The sequence below is a fragment of the Pongo abelii genome, chromosome 23, assembly GCF_028885655.2.
Source record: "Pongo abelii isolate AG06213 chromosome 23, NHGRI_mPonAbe1-v2.0_pri, whole genome shotgun sequence".
Lineage (NCBI taxonomy): Eukaryota > Metazoa > Chordata > Mammalia > Primates > Hominidae > Pongo > Pongo abelii.
In genome coordinates, this window is record NC_085929.1 from 26972706 (window position 1) to 26992544 (window position 19839).

Genomic DNA, 19839 nt, shown 5'->3' on the forward strand with positions numbered 1-19839 from the left:
AGATTCCTTCCTTTCCTACAGCTCATGGATTTAGATCCACTCCCCAGTACTGTAAACAGCATTTTTAGTTTTTCAGGATACATAATTTGTCATATTGCCAGAAACTTGTACATAGCATTTGACACTTTTTTCTTTGCCAATTTGACAAGCTGCCTTTTCAAGTATTGTGATTTGAAATTATTTCTACCATATTTGAATTTATTTCTACCATTTGTAACATGTTGATCCTGATTTTTCAATGCTCCCCTTTCCTTCTGTTTGATTATTTGGGAAGTCACACTCTGTATTCTGGTATTCTTCGCTGTCATCTTCCCCTAAACCGCCTTAAAGCATCTTAGGTCTTTTTCCTCTGATCACATGCGCTACTTTTTTTTTTCTTTTGAGACGGAGTCTTGCTCTGCGCCCAGGCTACAGTGCAGTGGCATGATCTCGGCTCACTGCAAGCTCTTCCTCCCGGGTTCCAGTGATTCTCCTGCCTCAGCCTCCCAAGTAGCTGGGACTTCAGGCGCCTGCCATCACGTCCGTTTAATTTTTTGTATTTTTAGTAGAGACAGAGTTTCACTGTGTTAGCCAGGATGGTCTCGATCTCCTGACCTCGTGATCCTACCCACCTTGGCCTCCCCAAAGTGCTGGGATTACAAGCATGAGCCACCGTGCCTGGCCAACATTTTCTCCAGATATCTTACTGTTATTGAGTCCTAATTTCCACTGTGGCCAGATAATACACTCTGCGTGATTTTAATTCTCATTTACTGAGACTTGTTTTGTGGCCCAGCACAAAGCTTGTAATGAACATTGAGAAGAAAGTGTATTGTTGCTGTTGACAGAGTGATTTTTTTTTTGAGATGATGGAGTCTCGCTCTGTCGCCAGGCTGGAGTACAGTGGTGTGCAATCTTGGCTCACTCCAACCTCCACCTCCTGGGTTCAAGTGATTGTCCTGCCTCAGCCTTGCAAGTAGCTGGGACTACAGATGCATGCCACCATGCCCGGCTAATTTTCGTATTTTTAGCAGAGACGGGGTTTCACCATGTTGGCCAGGATGGTCTTGATCGCTTGACATTGTGATCCGCCTGGCTTGGCCTCCCAAAGTGCTGGGATTACAGGTGTGAGCCACCATGCCAGGACGAGAGTGTTTTCTAAATACCCAGCACGTCCAGGTGGATGACAGGCTTGTTGAGGGCTCCTGTGTTTACTTTGTTGTTGGTAGCGCCGTCAATTGCTTATTGTGAAATGCCCCTTCATAAACACCCATACACATTTTGATTGTGGATGGCCAGTCTTTACCATCTGTTATTTTCATCTTAGATCTGTCTTCATATGTAAAGTGCTTTGGTTATAATCAGCACATAACTGGGTCTCACTTCCTCAATTCATGTTTATAATCCCTTACTTTTAAATTGGGCTGGTAAGTCTATTATGTTTCTCCTTTTCTGCCTTCTTTTGGATTAGTATCTTTTAAAACTCCTTTTAACTTTTATATGCTGACTCATTTTTTATTGAGACAGTCTCACTCTGTCATCCAGTGTGGAGTGCAATGGTGTGATCTTGGCTCACTGCAACCTCCACCTCCCGGGCTCAAGCTATCTACCTCAGCTTCCTGAGTAGGTGGACTATGGGCTTGTGCCACCATGCCCGGATAATTTTTGTATTTTTTGTAGAGATGGGGTCTTGCCATGTTGCTCAGGCTGTTTTCAAACTGCTAGACTCCAGCAATCCACCCACCTCAGCCTCAGAAAGTGCTGGGATTACACATGTGAGCCACTGTGCGGAGCCTATATTTTTATTTGTACTGCTCAGGACTCAACTGTGCTTCCTAAAGCTGAATATTTGTGTTTTTCAACTCTGGAAATCCCATTAGAAGTTGATTGGGGCCGGGCATGGTGGCTTCCAATCCCAGCACTTTGGGAGGCCGAGGCGGGCAGATCACCTGAAGCCAGAAGTTCAAGATCAGCCTGGCCAACATGATGAAACCCCTTCTCTACTGAAAGTACAAAAATTAGCTGGGTGTGGTGGCGTGCAGCTGAAATCCCAGCTACTTAGGAGGCTGAGGTAGGAGAATTGCTTGAATCTGGGAGACAGGTTGCAGTGAGCAGAGATCGCGCCACTGCACTCCAGCCTGGGCGACAGTGAGACTCCGTCTAAAAAAAAAAAAAAAGAAAAAGTTGACCGGAGCTTTTCATCCAACTCTTCTTTTTTTTTTTTTTTGACCCTGTTACCCAGGCTGGAGTGCAGTGGTACCATCACAGCTCACTGGAGTCTTGCTCTTCGGCTCAAGTGATCCTCCTATCTTACCCTCCTGAGTAGCTGGGACTACAGGCATGCACCACCACATGGCTAATATTAAATTTTTTTGTAGACACAGGGTCTTCCCATGTTGCTTATGCTGGTCTTGAACTCCTGGGCTCAAGCAATCCTCCCGCTTTGGCCTGCTGAAGTGCTGGGATTAGGAGCCATCCCGCTTGGCTTTCCTTTCCTTCACACTGCATGTTTGGTCATCTCACTGTTCTGATCACTGATTTTCTCTTCTTACCTGCTGCTGTTTAGCTGATCTTTTGGAGTTTCTCATTTGTTTCAGGTCTTTATTCCTATCTGCTTCAGATGCAGGGCCTCGGTGGGTGGGAGTAGATGCCTGCTGGGTCTAGTCACACAAAGATTTTGGAGTTCTAGAGCACAGCATTTGAAAACGAGCAAGAGGGAAAGACTAGAGCAGTGGGAAGATGCTGCGGAGAGCCACAGACAGGCCCCCACGGCAGCCCTGAGGGAGACAGCTTTGGAGCGGGCAGACAGCAGTCAGGACAAACACAATGTGTGTTTTGGTGCACCTATGCCGTGGTGAGATTGTGGGAATTTCATGCTTGTTAAGCCACAACCTGTGCTCCTGGGCCCCAGCCTGTGAGTGCAGGCAACACTGGGCCCCCCTCTCTAGGGGCAAATCCAGGAACTGCCCTTTGGCTGAAGGTGGACTTAGGACTTGACACAAAACCTCACAGATTCCAACACAGCACTATTTTGGGTTTTTATTTTGTTGATGTTGGTTAAATCTTATATCTTTTTTTATACACAAGAAAATACTTCATGTACCTATGAAAGAAGACAGGTAGGGAATATGTCCAGTGCAAACAGAGGACTCACACCCGTGCATAGACAGCACCATCCAATGATTGTCGCTGCAGTCCATGGCGTTACCAAGGCTGCGCCACCCACGTGCTGCCCCAGGAGGCGCTACCAGGCTCTTCGGGCCACAGGCCTCTCCATGGCATGTGGCGGCAGGATGGGGAGGTCGCAGGGCTCCATGATTGTGGGGCAGCTTCGAGGGCACATGGGGCGGAGGGCCTCGGAGGTCCCCTCCTCAGTAGGGGATGTCATTCTGATAGTACTGGATCATGTCGTAGGTCCGGCTCCTGAAAGGCCAAGGAAGAGTGAAGGGAGATACGAGGGGCCAGTGAGGTCTGGAGTCCCTCCCCTGCAGGGAGCCCTCCCTGTCCAATCAGCCCCTTATGGCTGCCCAGCACCTGAAGGTACAAATGTCCCGGGCGTGCCCTCCCCCACCCAGTGACCACATCTCCTGCTCCAACCCGGGGGCCTCCGAGGCCACCTCATGCTCCTCAGCCAAACCGCTTCCATCCGTGGGAGCCACTGCTCTGCCACGTGGGCCTCGGGCCCCTTGGCTCGTCCTGGCCAGATGCCTCCAAGGGGTCTGTATGCTCTCCTTGCACCTCTGGAGAGCCCCTTCTCGCCCTGCCCCAGCCCCTCTTGAGGTCCTGGCTGCCTGGTTTCTCTGCTTCCTATCAGCAAGAGCTCCTTCTGTGCCCAGCCTCCACAGTGCCCTTGTTAGGGTGCCGGACCCGGGCGCCACCTGGGGGCAGGTCTCAGCTTCCTCTCACGCTCCTCCGGCAGTTCGTCATGCAGATGGCCATGCCTGGGCCCCTCCTCGTAGTCTGGATGTGGTCTGTCCCATGGCACAGCCTTGGGCCCCCACAGGCCCCTCAGGGCCTTACCAACCCCACATGTTTAAGTGCTGCCCCCTTCGGGGATGGCTCACTTGCTGGGATCGCCATCCTCCCTTTGTTCAAGCCAGACCCCTCAAAGCAACCTCTTGACTCCCACAGCAGGGAGCCTGTCAGCCCGGTGCTCCGCCTTCGGACCCTGAGCCAGCCCTCCCCAGGGCCCCCTGCACCCATCTCCTCCCACCACAGTAGTGACCAGCAGCCCAGCCTGCACCTCCAGTCACTGCCCACGAAGCAGCCTGAGGCAGGCACAGGGAAGGAGTGGGGTCTGACTCCTCAGCCCTCCTGGGAGGAGGGAGGCCTGACACCAAACTCAGTTCTAATACTCCTGGCCTTGTGCCCCTACTGCTCCTTCGGCCTCACGGGCCCTGCCCAGGTAGGCCCGGCCTCTGCCAAGTGCTCCCCTCAGCACACCACAGCCCCCTAAACCAGCACCCCACTGCTCCTCAAGAGTTCCTGTCAAGGCTTGGGTCTTCACGAGAGGGGCAGCTTGGGGACAGCAGAATCCTCATCGCCTGGTGCAGGCAAGGCCCCGCAGGTGCCCAGTGGCTGCCGAGGCAGTGGGTGAAGGCAGGGGGGCGGGGCACTCACCTGTTGCTGAGGAAGCAGCTCTGGATGACCTTCATGATGAAATTTGCAGCCTCGCGCTCGGTCATGTTGGGGCTAAACCTGTGCCTGGGGGAGAGGCTGTGTCAGGGCTGCCATGGGCAGGGCCGTGCTGGCTCCCTGGCCCAGTGGGAGGAGGGTCTTCCATGGGGACGGACTTCAGCTGAGAGCCACGCCCTGGAAATGTACCTTTGGGGTCCACATGTTGGAAGATGGGGTGCTGTGAAGGCCACGCCTGGCCTATTATGGGCCCTGTCCCCTTCCCAGCATCACCTGAGTGGCCCCATGGCATTAGAGGGACTAAGCACTGGGGAGCTAAGCTACTGCAGCCCCGGACCTTAGGGTCGAGGTGGGGTGGACATAGCATCCTTGACATAAATAGAGGCCCCTGGGTGGGTCTTTGGTGTGGCCAGCACAAGCAGGGGCCCCTCACAGGCATGGTACAGGGGCAGAGCCTCACCAAGGAGGTTCCAAGGAGATGACAACCACAGTGACAATTACACAAAAGGTACCTATCTTGGATGGAGCCTCAGCTAATGGACAACTGTCCCCCAGATGGCCTGCGTGTCCACCAAGGAACCTACTTCAAGAGCTTGATTGTCTGGCCACGAAAACAGGGCAGGCCCGTGTCCAACATGAGAGTGACCAGGGAGACGACCGCGTCCATGTAGGGCCTGGGGAGAGAGAGGAGGGAGCAGTGGGCTGAGGCCAACCTAGGTGGTGGCCCTGCCTGTAGTCCTGTGGCCTGGCTGATGCCAACAGCCTCAGGTGTGGGCTCCTGCCACCCACCTCGCCTGCCACATCTTGCACATCCCCGAGGCAACTTTCGATCTGCTGTACTCGGTAACCTGAACCGCTCAGGTAAGGGCTGCTCACATGCACTCTGGACAGGCTGAGTGTCCTGCCCTATCCCCCACGTAAGGCTGCCGGCCATGGCTTCTGCACCTGGGTGGGATGCAGACACGCTGATCTGCCTTTCTCTGCAGGGCAGTGGGGATGAACCCAGGTTGGACTGTGGCCTTGGCCAAGTGACCTGTATATGAAACTGGGACAAAGCCCATCTTTGGCACGTAGCCTGTGGGGTGGCAGGTGCTCAGGCTTTGGTGACAGGGTGGATGGGATGCCCAGAAAGGGAGAGCCCATGGCTGAAGGCGTGGGCAAGATACTGGGGAAGGTGGTTGGAATTAGATGCCCAGAGCAAGAATTTACTGGCACAGGTGGGCAGACAGAGGTGACCAAAGGATAGGTGTAGGTCAGCAGGCAGCTGCTAGCACCTACCTCACTCTCTGGAACTGGATTCCCTTCATCCTAAAGGGGACCTCAGAACGTTCCACACACCCCCTCCGCCTCCACCCTGGCCCTCACCCAGGCTCACCGCACAGCCAGGTAGCCTCGGACACACATCTCCATGAACCACTTGAAGGGCGTCGCCTCCATCTTGCCCCCCATGATCATCACCATCTCATCCGTCAGCTTGATGTCGGGTTCCCAGCCGAGATTGCCGCCCGGCGAGCTTTCAAACATGAAGCCAAAGTCTGCAAAACCCCAAAGAGCTGCCTGTGACTGGGTAGGAGCCAGGGCGCGCAGGCACAAGTGGTCTGTTTTGAGGAGTGGCAAAGGACTCTGCAACAGGAGCATCCCCTCCACCCCCAACAGGCAGGTTGTGTTTTCTTGCGGACAGTGATGGGGTGGGTGGTGGGGCAGCAGGCAGAGAAAGAGAAGGGAGGAAGTGGAGGAAGGAGCCAAGCTGGGACACTGAACCTGGACGAGCCCCACTCCGCCCAGCTCCAGCTTCTGACTCAGAGCAATGGCGGCTCTTGCCCCAGCTCCCTGGGGCCGGGGCCAGGCACCCTCTACAGCAGAACAGCTTGGTGGCTGACAGTTCGGACCTCAGAGCTGGACCCTGACACTCCTGGCAGGGTGGTCCTGGGCATGCTCCTCTCTGTGGGGTGGGGATCCCTATCCACCCCTGGGTGCCAGGGGTGAAGGGAGAGGAGGGTGGTGCTGTGGCTGGCTGACCGATGTGGATGATATGGCCCTTCTTGTCCAGCATAATGTTGCCATTGTGTCTATCCTTGATCTGCAGCAGGAACAGCAGGAGGCTGTAGGCGGCCATGCTTCGGATGAAGTTGTAGCGGGCCTGTGTAGAGAGCGCCCTGGGCTCACAAAGGCCCTGGGGCCTGTGGGCATTCTCCCTGGTCCCACACCCAGGATCCCTGGGCCTGTGAGCACTCTCCCTGGCTCTGTGCCCCCACTGTGGAGGCAGAGCCCGAATCAGCAAGCCAGTCTTCGGCAGCAGGAGTGACAGGGGCTGTCTGTGGATGTAGGGGTGCAGGCACTTCCTCCCACACCCAGAACTTAACTTTCTTCTAAGGAGTCCAGCCCAGCTCTACATTCTTTTGACTCCCAAAGTGGCTTACAGATGCCCTGGTGTTTTTTTTTAAATGGAGTCTCGCTGTGTCACCAGGCTGGAGTGCAGTGGCACGATCTTGGCTCACTGCAACCTCTGCCTCCTGGGTTCAAGAGATTCTCCTGCCTCAGCCTCCCGAGTAGCTGGGACTACAGGTGCCCACCACCATGCCCAGTTAATTTTTTTATTTTTAGTAGAGATGGGGTTTCACCATGTTGGTCAGGATGTTCTCGATCTCTTGACTTCATGATCTGCCCGCCTTGGCCTCCCCAAGTGCTGGCATTACAGGCGTGAGCACTGCGCCCAGCCAGGTGCCCTGGTTTTTTTTTTTTTTTTTGAGATGGAGTCTCACTCTGCTGCCCAGGCTGGAGTGCAGTGGCGCAATCTCGGCTCACAGCAACCTCTGCCTCCTGGGTTCAAGCGATTCTCCTGCCTCAGCCTCCTGAGTAGCTGGGACTGCAGGCGCGTGCCACTACGCCCAGCTAATTTTTGTATTTTTAGTAGAGACAGGGTTCACCATTTTGGCCAGGATGGTTTCGATCTCTTGACCTCGTGATCCACCCGCCTCGGCCTCCCAAAGTGCTAGGATTACAGGCGTGAGCCATCGTGCCCAGCCCAGGTGCCCTGGTTTTAACCCTTAACAAAGGATGACTGAGGAGAGCAGGGTGTGGGTGGAGGCTGGGTATGGGTGGCTGGGGTGGGGTGGAGTGCACACAACCTTCCCCGGCCTGTGGCCACCTTGGCTACCTGCTGGAAGGCCAGGGTGGACTCATCCCCGTACTGGCGTGTGAAGTAGTCGTACATGCCGAAGTCTGTCTGGCGGCCCAGCTGGTCCCGGGAGGTGCAGTCGGGGATGCACTCGATCACCCCGCACTAGGAGGAAAGGCCAGTTCTGAGGCCCACCGGGTGCGAGGTGCCCAGGGCTGCCCTACTGGCTCCACTCAGGGAACTTACCCCAGGGGCAGTGGCCACCACGCGGTAGGGAAAAACAAAGAGGTCCAGGCCGACCAGCTGGAAGATGTTCTTGAAGAGGTCGATGATCTGCAGGGCCAGCATGTCCTGGGAAGCCGGGAGGCGCAGGATGGGGTCAGCTGGCCTCCTTGCACCCCAGCAGCTCTTCTGGCTCATGCAGGACAAAAGCCAAGCACCCAGAGATGGAGTGAGGTGGGGAGACCACAGTCGAGCAAGAGTCTGGAAGGCCTTGCTTTCTGACCACCGGGGGCTGGACTCAGGCTGCTGGGACCACCAGGCCCTGGGCTGAGCATGAGGCTGAGCTGTCTGGTGGGGTGTGTGAGATAAGGCACCCAACCCCTGGGCAGTTCCCTCAGGTGGGCACTGGCATGGCGGGGACAGTGGGAAAGGGGCTGGAAGGGGAGGCCTCTGGGTTTTGCAGAAGCCCTAATTTACCCCGTGGCACCTGAACCATATAAGAGAAGGAACAGATTCACATTTCTGCATATGAGATTGGACTCTGGCAGGCCTGGAGCCTTGGGGAGCAGCAAGCTCAGTCCCCAGGCCTACCCGAGGCCTGACCCTGCTTACCTGCCGGCAGTCATCTCCCACTTTGAAGATGGCTGCCTGCCAGGAGATCTTCTGGCCGTCAGCCTCCTGCGTGCTGCACTCATCCTCGGAGTCTGAGCAGCACCGCAGACCTGCCCGCAGGGAGAGAGGCCGCTGTTAGCCTGTAGGCAATGAGAAGCCCTCTGAGGGGGCCAGGGATGAGTCCTCTCACATGCCTGAAAGGAACCCCAGCAATCTTGGGGATCACTTCTTCGAAGCTCCAAGGAGGCCAAGAAGGAGCCCAGCAGGGCCCAAGGAAAGCCTTGGAACAGCAGGTGGAATCCAGGGTCGGAGTCTAAGAACATTTAGGCTTACATGGAACTAAAAACAGAGCCCCATTTCATCTGCAGTGAAGACCCAGGTGTGCCTGGGTCAGTGTTGGGTGCTGTGAGCTGGGGGGCAGGAGGAATGTGTCTGTACACTGGGGTCCTGGGAGGGCTCGGGGCCAGTGTGCGGACAGGGCCATGGGAGGCAGGTCCCTGCAAGGGGTGGCAGCTCCCTCTCCACAGCTGGCCACACCGTCTGTACTGGGTTGAAGAGTGTCTCCCTAAAATTCATGTTCACCCCAAACCTTAGAATGTGTCCTTACTTGGAAACAGGGTCTTTGCAGATGTAATTAGGTTAAGACAAGGTCACAGTGGATTAGGACAGTCCCTAATCCAATGACTGATGTCCTTCAAGGGAGATCATCATGGGAAGAGGGAGGCGGAGATGGGAGTGGAGCATCTGCAGGCCAAGGTGTGCCCAGGACTGCTGGCAACACCACCAGAAGCTGAGGAGGCAAGGTGTGACCTGCCCAGAGCCTTCAGAGGGGGCACGGCCCTGATGATGGACTCCAGCCTCCAGAACTGAGATCGTCTGTACAGTAGCCCTGGGAAACTAACACCCCACAACGGCCCCAGGCCCCTCAGCCTCAGGAAGGAGCCTGCTGGAGTATGCCAGCTGACTCACGGCAGACAGACCTCTGGGGTGGCACATCTGTCACTGCACTTGAGCTCCATGTCATCCCCCAATGAGGGGTCTGACTGAGTGAGGGCAGACAGATGGACAGACATCATCTTTTATGGAGAGCTGTACTAAATTAAACACATGCCAAAAGAAACTGGCATTAGCAAGGAAAAGCACTGAGCTCCCAAACAAAATCAGGGTTCTTTACTGACCTTCTTTTTCAAGTTCACTAACTCCACATCGCTTCACCTTGAACTTGGCCAGATATGGGGCTTTTGCAGCACTGAAAACAACAAAAAGAATGTGGCACCCATGATGCAGCCGAGAAAAACTTCATACGCGGACGCTGTCGAAGCGGGGGATGGGCAGGGTGAGGCGCCAACCTCTGCATCGGGGTCCCAGACTTGTAGTCGATGTCCAGCACGATGGCCTCGGGGTTGCTGGGCAGGTAGCAGCCTGTGCAGGAACAGAGGCAGTCACAGGGAGTGCATGTGTCACCATAGGTGAGGCCAGAGTCAGTTTCCAACATGGATGTTACGTGCATGTCCACCCTGCAGGCACACCCCACCCCTGTGGAGGGGCCTCTGGTCCTTGTCCAGGGCACCACTAACTTATTATTCTGTGGCCGCTAAGGGTCCGTCCTCCTTGACTCTTCGACTCTTCCAGCCATCGACCAAATGAGTCTGCACCTTCTGGGAAACGCTCTTCCTGGAGGAACACTGAGCCCCATCCTCACGGATACAGCCCTACTGCCTCTGGGGGTGCGTGTGAGGCCTGTCCTGCCTCCACCTGCCTGAGCAACCCTTTGAACAGCCCTCCATTCTTGGAGTCCCTTTTTTTTTTTTTTTTTTTTTTTTTTGGATAGAGTCTCACTCTGTCACCTAGGCTGGAGTGCAGTGGTGTGATCTTGGCTCACTGCAACTTCCGCCTCCCAGGTTCAAGCAATTCTTCTGCCTCAGCCTCCTGAGTAGCTGGGATTATAGATGCCTGCCACCACGCCTGGCTAATTTTTGTATTTTTGGTAGAGATGGGGTTTCACCATGTTGGCCAGGCTGGTCTCAAACTCCTGACCTAAGTGATCCACCCGTCTTGGCCTCCCAAGTGCTGGGATTACAGGTGTGAGCCACCGCGCCTGGCTTTCCTTACCCATTTGAATACTACTCTCTCAAAAGCCTTACTTAAATGTCACTATGTCCATGAACTGTCCTTGGTTCTCCCAGCCTTCAGGACTTTCGTCTAACACGTTTCTTTTTTTCTTTTTGAGACGGAGTCTTGCTCTGTTGCCCAGGCTGGAGTGCAGTGGCTCGGTCTCAGCTCACTGCAACCTACGCCTCCCGGGTTCAAGCGATTCTCCTGCCTCAGCCTCCTGAGTAGCTGGGATTACAGGCGCCCACCACCACGCCTGGCTAATTTGTGTACTTTTAGTTGAGACGGGGTTTCACCATGTTGGCCAGGCTGGTCTGGAACTCCTTACCTCAGGTGATCCACCTGCCTTGGCCTCCCAAAGTGCTGGGATTAAGGCATGAGCCACTGCGCCCGGCCAACGTTGTTTCTTTATACTTATTTTATATCTCTGTGAGTTCAAGCTTCTTCAGCTCAGGGACCATGTCTTACTCATCTTTTTAACAGCCACAATACCTAATGTCATGCCTTTTCTTTTCTTGTTTTTGCTTTTTTGAGACAGAGTCTCACTCTGTCACCCAGGCTGGAGTGCAGTGGTGCAATCTTGGCTCACTGCAACCTCTGCCTCCTGGGTTCAAGTGATTCTTGTGCCTCAGCCTCCCAAGTAGTTGGGATTACAGGCACGCGCCACCATGCCTGGTTAATTTTTTTTTTTTTTTTTTTTTGAGACCGAGTCTTGCACTGTCATCCAGGCTGGAGTGCAGTGGCGCAATCTTGGCTCACTGCAAGCTCCGCCTCCCGGGTTCACGCCATTCTCCTGCCTCAGCCTCCCGAGTAGCTGGGACTACAGGCGCCCGCCACCACGCCCGGCTAATTTTTTGTATTTTTGGTAGAGACGGGGTTTCACCGTGTTAGCCAGGATGGTCTTGATCTCCTGACCTCAGGTGATCCACCTGCCTTGGCCTCCCAAAGTGCTGGGATTATAGGCATGAGCCACCACGCCCGGCCCAGGCTCCCCTTTCTCAGTGAGTGCTCAGTAAATGTGTGAAATAAGAGGACAAGGGAAAGCCTGTTTCTGGCCAAGGAACTACCAGTCCCCAAGGGGGATGTGTGCTCCTTGAGCCCTGAGAGGTGGGCTTTGAGGGGAGCCAGCCAAGCTTGGCTTTGCTGTGGGGTACCGGGAGAGCGAGGTATGCCATCTCCTCCTCTTCCTCACCTGCCCTTCTGCCTGCTCCAGGCTGTGGCTCACACTCAGGCCCCTCTGTGCTCTCCTGCTAGAGCCCTGCTGGCTTCCCTGACCTCTGGGGCAAGACTCAGCCAACACAATCTAGAGCCAGGGGCTGGGGACTTCTGTGCATGCCCCTTGCAGTACAATGCTTCCAGCTCTTTTTGCCCCTCCCCAGCAGTTGTGGCCTTCCCGATGCGGGAACAGAGGCCCTGCCTACGTGTCCTGCCCTCTCTGGGAAGCTGAGCTGCTGTGTGAGCTCAACGCAATGTGTTGGGAAGAAATGGTTAAACCGGGGTCCTGCAGGGCACTCCACAGCTGAGACCAGCCGCTGTGAACATCTGCACAGGACAGACAGAGTTTGGAAGACAAGTTTGTGCCAATAGTTAGAAATGCAGAGAGGCCGGGCGTGGTGGCTCATGCCTATAATCCCAGCACTTTGGGAGGCCGAGGCGGGCGGATCACAAGGTCAGGAGATTGAGGCCATCCTGGCTAACACGGTGAAACCCTGTCTCTACTAAAAATACAAAAAAATTAGCCGGGTGTGGTGGCAGGCGCCTGTAGTCCCAGCTACTCAGGAGGCTGAGGCGACAGAGCAAGACTCCATCTCAAAAAAAAAAAAAAAAGTGGAGAGAGAGCTGCCCAGTGAAGTCTGGATTTCCATCTTCTCTTGAAAAGCTCAGCTTGAATTCCCATGTGGCCACGGCCACAGGCACCCAGGAGCGACTTCCCATGGAGGCGGTGGGGGGGGCGGTGCTGATGAGTCCCAGCACACCTGAGCCGTCCCACACTGGGCCCACCATCCCCTCATCTGTGTGACCTGCTCCTGTAATGCTGGAGCCCAGGAACCCTCTTCTAGAGTAACAGCTACTGAGGTCAGTGTCAGCCTCCAGAAAAACAGCAGGCAGCAATGAAGATGAAGGGCACCCACTGATGAGCAGCTCCCGCTCACTAGCAGCAGATTCTGGGGAGGGGCTGGGGTCCTGGGGCACCAGGCACCATGGGCCCAAGCAGGTGTGGGGCTGGCCAAGCCACTGTGTCCACACCCTGCAGTGCCTGGAGAGGGCAGCAGCCTTCACGCCCCGCCGCCTGCCTGCAGGAAGAGGTTGGTCTGAGCCTCCAGAAGCCACCTGCTCACCCGGCTGCACCTTCACTTCAGACAGGGCTGACAGACAAGCCTTCTTTCTCTCGTCGCCTTTAGGGTAGGGCCTGAGAAACAGGAAAAGAAATTCTTGCTTTGTCTCCTGGAGGAACTGGCTGCTGGGGGACAGCCCAGGGCCCCTACTGCCTGGATTGCCCTCTCTGTCCCTCTCTTCCCGGCTCTAGCTGCTCCTAGCACAGCCAGGCACCACTGGCAGCGATTCTTGCCCTGCATTCCTCATGAAGAATCCCCGACAGCCCCCGAAGGGCTGTTTTCTGGCAGGCTCTGCCCCTGCTGTGTGTGGGGGGGTGTGGCTGGGGGTGGTGGGGGTAATGCCTGCCACCTGCTGCCACCCAGGAAACGCTAGCTCCCGTCCTTCATCTCATGGGTTAGAAGCTGCCAGCACTGCTATTCTCAGCACCTAGCCCAGAAAAGGGCCTCAAAGTGACCAAGGTCAGAGCAGTGTAAGCACTGGAGACAGCCCAGCCAGCGTGCCCAGCATTGATGACTCCAGGGTTTCATCCCTTATGAATGCACGAAGCCATCAACATCCAAGGATGGTGTCAGGTCCACATGAACGGAAAGTCTAGGAAAACGATGACAGGAGCTGCAAAGGCAGTCTGGTTTTCTTGACACCATGAGGATCGATCCTTCAGAGTGTGGAGAGGGCAGGGTGACCTCAAATTGTGAAGCCATGTGCTAAATTCCACAAACCTCAGGAATGAAACTAAGCTGTGTTTCCTGAAACTGGCGTGGCCGTGCATTCTGCCATACCTTCAAGAGCCTGGACTCACCCCAAGCAGTGCTTCCCCACCCACCCTGGCTGTCCATCAGAACCACCAGCGGCCCCACTGTTAGAGACTCTCATTCATCTGGTTGGGGCCAGGCATGGGTATTTTTAAAGCTTCCCAGGCAATTCTGTTAAGCTGCAGGGACTGGAACGAGATCCCAGAAGGTGGTTTCCGAAGCACTGCACTTACTTGATGATAGCCGACACGTTGGTGATCTTGTTAAAGAAATCAAACTCCCGCTGGTAAAAGTCCTTCGCTGGGCCCGACAAGGAGCCTGTGATCTCCTCTACTAACTGCTCCAGGAGGTCGCCGATGTCAGCTGCCAAGGAAACAAAGAGGCTGAGTCTCTGTGGCTGTGGCAGAGGCCCCTCAGGAATACCAGTGCTGTTTCCCAGGCCCCAGACTGGCGGTGCCCAGAGTGTGCTCTGCAGGCTTGGTGAGACCATAACAGCTGCTGTGTGCCCCTTTTGTTGTGTTGACACAGCCGACACTGCTGGGAAAAGCTGCTGGTGCCTAAGCGGAGCTCAGGCCAGAGCCAAGCGCACAAGTGGATGTGGAATCCTCACTGCTGCACATGCTACACATGCAGGAAGAAAAAAGCCCGTGTCATTTATCAATGTCACAGGGCGTGGAATCCTCACTGCTGCATACGCAGGGAGAAAAAAGCCCGTGTCATTTATGAATGTCACAGGTGAAGCAATGAAAATTAATTCTTATTAAATACTACTCTGAATACATGTCTTTTTTTTTTTTTTAATAGAGGCACACAGTGGGCGGGGCTCTATTAAATAGTGCCTCTCACTATTCAAATCCCAGGCTGAATTTAAATTCCTGGGCTCAAGAGATCCTCCTGTCTCAGTCACCTGAGTTGCTGGGACTACAGCTAGTAGGTGGGACTACAGGTGCGCATCATCACATCTGGCTTTTAAAGTATCCTTTGTGATGAAACGGGATTGCATGAAGCACTCTTGCCGCATCTAAGGCAGGCGCTGTCCTGAGAAGCACCTGGAGCTTGTCTGATTTTGGAGCCTGGACTAACCTTTTTCACAGACTTTTGTTTTTACTTGAAAAAATGACTGACAGACAAAATATAGTTATTCAGACTTAGGGATGTGGCAGATGTTTTCCTGAAAATGAACAAAAAATAAATCTTCCACTCAAAGGAACTGAAACATTTTTTTTGAAAACTTGGATCTGCTGCTGTGAGCTCAACAGTTTCCCTTAAAAACCCTTTCTGGGCCGGGCGCGGTGGCTGATGCCTGTAATCTCAGCACTTTGGGAGGCCAAGGTGGGTGGATCACAAGGTCAGGAAATCGAGACCATCCTGGCTAACATGGTGAAACCCTGTCTCTACTAAAAATACAAAAAAATTAGCCAGGCGTGGTGGCGGGCGCCTGTAGTCCCAGCTACTCGGGAGGCTGAGGCAGGAGAATGGTGTGAACCCGGGAGGCGGAGCTTGCAGTGAGCCGAGATCGCGCCACCGCACTCCAGCCTGGGTGACTAATCAAGACTCTGTCTCAAAAAAAAAAAAAAAACCCTTTCTGATAAGACTGGCAGCATGTGAACAAATATGATTTTTCCACACTGTACAAAGAAATGCATCAACCTTTGAAAGATGTGCATAACTCACTGGCCTATATTTTATAAATGCCCACCGTTTGATGTTATAAAAGCTTTTGTGGGTCCAGGTGCGATATAGACAGACTTGAACAAAACACAGCATGAGAAGTTTACTGCCAAGTTTAAGATGCCACACTGCAATTAACCTTTTTTTGGTGATCCTCCTGCCTTGGCCTCCCAAAGTGTTGGGATTACAAGCGTGAGCCACGATGCCCGGCCTGCAAGTAATCATTAAGAAGCTAGGCTGAGCTACAAAAAGTTAAAAATTAGCCGGTCATGGTGGCGTGCACCTATAGTCTCAGCTACTTGGGAGGATGAGGCAGGAGGATCGCTTAAGCCCAGGTGGTCAAGGCTGCAGTGAGCCGTGATTGTGCCACTGCACTCCTGCCTGGGAGAGGGACCCTCCCTCTAAAAAAAGAAAACAAAAACTACCACTTCTCAAGTGTGGTGCAGTATCAAAAAGGATCTCCACAATGACCTGAGAGACTACTAACATACAACTTCCTTTTTCAACTACATTCACTTCAACTGAAACACTGCAACAGACCAACTGCAGAAGTGGAACAAGAATGAGAATCCAGCCATCTTCTACAAGGAAATGCCACTCTTTTGGCTCATTTTGTAGTTTTTTGGGGAAAGTTATTTTCCCAAAAAGATGTTATTTATATTAACATGTAATGAATAGGCTTACATTTTCTGAAATTCTGTCTTACTCTCTAATCCTCGTTAACACTGACAGCTAATGCTCACATTAAACAGCGCTCTTTGAGGACCTCAATAAACATTTCTGACAGTGCAGGAGCCCCGAGGGTGTGCTATTTGGGAACCGCTGCCCTGGCTGACGGCCCCTTCCTCACACGCAGTCACAGGTGTGTTGACCGTGGAGAATCTGGAGGAGCAGCCGCTGGGGCAGAAGGGTCTCACTCGCACTTGGGAGTGCACGGTGGCATTGGACAGCAGGTTAGCAAAGGCGTCATGAAGGAGGGGTCCTGCTCCCCTGTGTGCTGAAAGGTGAGAAGTGCCCCAGCAAAGGGTGGGAGTGGAGGGGTCAGTGAGCTGGGGCAGTGCAGGCTCGGGAGAGCCCTGGGGGCTGTAGAAGGTGCTTGGCAGTGCACTGAAGACAGGAAGTGAGGCCTGTGGGAGGACAAAATACTCACGGTCTTTCTGGTGGCCCTCTTCATCTAGATAAATGTTAGTCTTCATGTTCCAGATGAACTGGTGCGCCAGAAGCTGGGATTTAGACGCTGCCCACAGAATATACTCCCGCACATAGCCCATCTGCAGGAGAGCAAGGTCCCTGTCAGCCAGGCTCGGCCCTCTCCACGAGGAGGGCCTTGTCAGCAGCTGCTGACTCCCGGCATTTGGTAGGCCAGGCAAGGGTGAGGCCCAGTGGTTCTAGTGGTGTGGACAAGCTCTCCAGGATTGGTGGTGAGTCCAGCTGGTGGCCAGGCCAAGTTCCAGCTGGCTGGTGGCTGGGACCTGGGGGGCAGGGTTGCAAAGCGGGCTACAGTCAGCCTTTGTCTCCTCTGTGTCTTCCCGTGGATTTAAGAAGCACAACTCTCAAACCAATTTCTGGGGTTGTCAAGTACGAGAAAAAGCAGGCTGGGTACTAAAAACTCACTTGTGAGCTGGTTGTTTAGAACAATGTTCCAAAGTGACAGACAAGTTCCAGAAACATGCAGAGATACCTCCTTCACAAATTGACACACTGATATCATTAGGTTCTGTGTCCCTTCCCAAATCTCATCTTGAATTCTAATCCTCAGGCGTTGAGGAAGAGACCTGGTGGGAGGTGACTAGATCATGGGGACGGTTCCCCCATGTTGATCTCATGACAGCGAATGAGTTCTCAGGAGATCCGAGGGTTTTATAAATGTTTGACAGTTCCTCCTACACACACACTTGCTCTCTTTCGCTTGCTGCCAGGTAAGACGGACCTACTTCCCCTTCCACCATGATTCTGTTTCCTGAGGCCTCCCCAGCCATGTGGAACTGTGAGTCAATTAAGCCTCCTTTATAAATTACCCAGTCTCGGGAAGTTTTTTTGTTTGTTTGTTTGTTTTTGAGACAGAGTCTCGCTCTGTCACCCAGACTGTAGTGCAGTGGTACAATCTCAGCTCACTGCAACCTCCACCTCCCAGGTTCAAGCGATTCTCCTGCCTCAGCCTCCCGAGTAGCAGGGATTACAGGCGCACGCCACCACATCTGGCTAATTTTTGTATTTTTAGTAGAGACAGAGTTTTGCCATGTTGGTCAGGCTGATCTTGAACTCCTCACCTCCGGTAATCCACCCACCTCAACCTCCCAAAGTGCTGGAATTACAGGCATGAGCCACCGCACCTGGCCAGAAAGTTCTTTATAGCAGTGTGAAAATGGACTAATATACACAACTATGGTCACCATCCTAAGGACCTCTCCTCCTCTTCCTTCTTGGTCATTTTCCGCCACTCATAGTTGTAACTCCAGTTTTTCTTTTTAATTAAAAAAAATTTTTTTTGTTCCTAGAGCCGTAAGTTTTGAAACTCCAGTTTTAATTCCATGCCCTAGGTTTAAAAAGGTGAGCTGGCCTTTCTGGGCAGCCTCCTGGAATCTATGGCCACTGATCTGGTGAAGTGTCCCTTGGATGGACATTTTTGACCTGGGTGAGTCGGGGGTGGTCTTACCACACAGGCAGAAGTCCTCGCTTTGGGTTTCCCAATTCTAACCCAGCAAATGGATCTAAAGACAAACTATGAATGTTCAATGTGTAGTGTTTTTAAATATAAGTTTGCTTTTTGATTATGTAAACACTGACAGAGTTCCAAAGTCAAAATTATTAAATATGGTACATATCTGTCACTTCCATCCTGATCTCTCCCTCTTTGGCCATTTTTATTAACTTTTGATTTACTGTTCCTTTTTTTTTTTTTGAGACAGAGTCTCGCTCTGTCACCCAGGCTGGAGTGCAGTGGCGCAATCTCAGCTCACTGCAAGCTCCGCCTCCCGGGGTTCACGCCATTCTCCTGCCTCAGCCTCCCGAGTAGCTGGGACTACAGGTGCCCGCCACCATGCCCAGCTAATCTTTTTTTGTATTTTTAGTAGAGATGGGGTTTCACTGTGTTAGCCAGGATGGTCTCGATCTCCTGACCTCGTGATCCACCCGCCTCAGCTTCCCAAAGTGCTGGGATTACAAGCGTGAGCCACCACGCCCAGCCTACTGTTCCTGTTTTTATAAAAGTATAAACAAATATGTATATACATTTGTATTGCCACAAGTGATATAAATTTTTTTAAACTTAAAAAATATTCCAGGCTGGGCGTGGTGGCGCACGCCTGTAATCCCAGCACTTTGGGAGGCCGAGGCAGGTGGATCACCTGAGGTCAGGAGTTCGAGACCAGTCTGACCAACATGGTGAAACCTCATCTCTATTAAACACAAAAAGTAGGCCGGGTGTGGTGGCTCACGCCCGTAATCCCAGCACTTTGGGAGGTCGAGGCAGGTGGATCACCTGAGGTTAGGAATTCAAGACCAGCCTGGCAAACATGGTGAAACCCTGTCTCTACTAAAAACACAAAAATTAGCCGGGTGTGGTGGTACACGCTTGTAATCCTAGCTACTCGGGAGGCTGGGGCAGGAAAATCACTTGAACCTGGGAGGCGGAGGTTGCAGTGAGCTGTGATTGTGCCACTGCACTCCAGCCTGGGCAACAAAGACTCTGTCTCAATAAATAAATAAATAAATAAATAAATAAATATTTATTTATTATTTTTTTTGAGACGGAGTCTCACTGTGTAGCCCAGGCTGGAGAGCAGTGGCGTGATCTCGGCTCACTGCAAGCTCCGCCTCCCGGGTTCATGCCATTCTCCTGCCTCAGCCTCCCAGGTAGCTGGGACTACGGGCTCCCGCCATCACGCCCGGCTAATTTTTTGTATTTTTAGTAGAGACAGGGTTTCACCCTGTTAGCCAGTATGGTCTTGATCTCCTGACCTCGTGATCCACCCACCTCAGCCTCCCAAAGTGCTGGGCTTACAGGCGTGAGCCACTGTGCCTAGCCATTAATTAATTAATTAAAAAAATTAACCAGGTGTGGTGGCACATGCCTGTAATCCCAGCTGCTTGGGAGGCTGAGGCAGGAGAAGTGCTTGAACCTGGGAGGCGGAGGTTGTAGTGAGCTATGATCACGCCATCGCACTCCAGCCTGGGCAACAAAAGCGAAACTCTGTCTAAAAAAAAAAAAAAATAATAAATAAAAATAAAAAAATTTTGGCTGAGCGTGGTGGCGCATGCCTGTAATCCTAGCACTATGGGAGGCCAAGGCAGGTGAATAACCTGAGGTCAGGAGTTTGAGACCAGCCTGGCCAACATGGTGAAACCCCGTCTCTACTAAAAATACAAAAAATAAGCCAGGCATGGTGGCATGCACCTTCA

The 19839-nt window shown here is 53.1% G+C and overlaps 1 protein-coding gene across 2 annotated transcripts in view; it reads right to left on the bottom strand.

The window, feature by feature from the left end:
- Window positions 1-2992: 2992 nt before the first annotated feature.
- The window catches only part of PI4KA (phosphatidylinositol 4-kinase alpha), a 155162-nt gene continuing 138315 nt past the window's right edge, over window positions 2993-19839 (bottom strand). Inside the window, exons 43-55 of one of the 2 annotated variants that reach the window (XM_024240188.3) lie at window positions 16589-16709; window positions 14001-14130; window positions 13018-13088; window positions 9916-9988; window positions 9745-9815; window positions 8567-8676; window positions 7979-8083; window positions 7772-7897; window positions 6634-6754; window positions 5990-6149; window positions 5199-5288; window positions 4600-4683; window positions 2993-3402 (exon numbers count right to left, since the gene is read on the bottom strand). In XM_024240188.3, the coding sequence (XP_024095956.3) occupies window positions 3351-3402; window positions 4600-4683; window positions 5199-5288; window positions 5990-6149; window positions 6634-6754; window positions 7772-7897; window positions 7979-8083; window positions 8567-8676; window positions 9745-9815; window positions 9916-9988; window positions 13018-13088; window positions 14001-14130; window positions 16589-16709 (1314 nt within the window). In that variant the 3' untranslated portion in view covers window positions 2993-3350. Of the gene's footprint in view, window positions 3403-4599; window positions 4684-5198; window positions 5289-5989; window positions 6150-6375; window positions 6755-7771; window positions 7898-7978; window positions 8084-8566; window positions 8677-9744; window positions 9816-9915; window positions 9989-13017; window positions 13089-14000; window positions 14131-16588; window positions 16710-19839 lie in introns of both variants that reach the window. The other variant, XM_054543085.2, reaches the window with a different exon arrangement.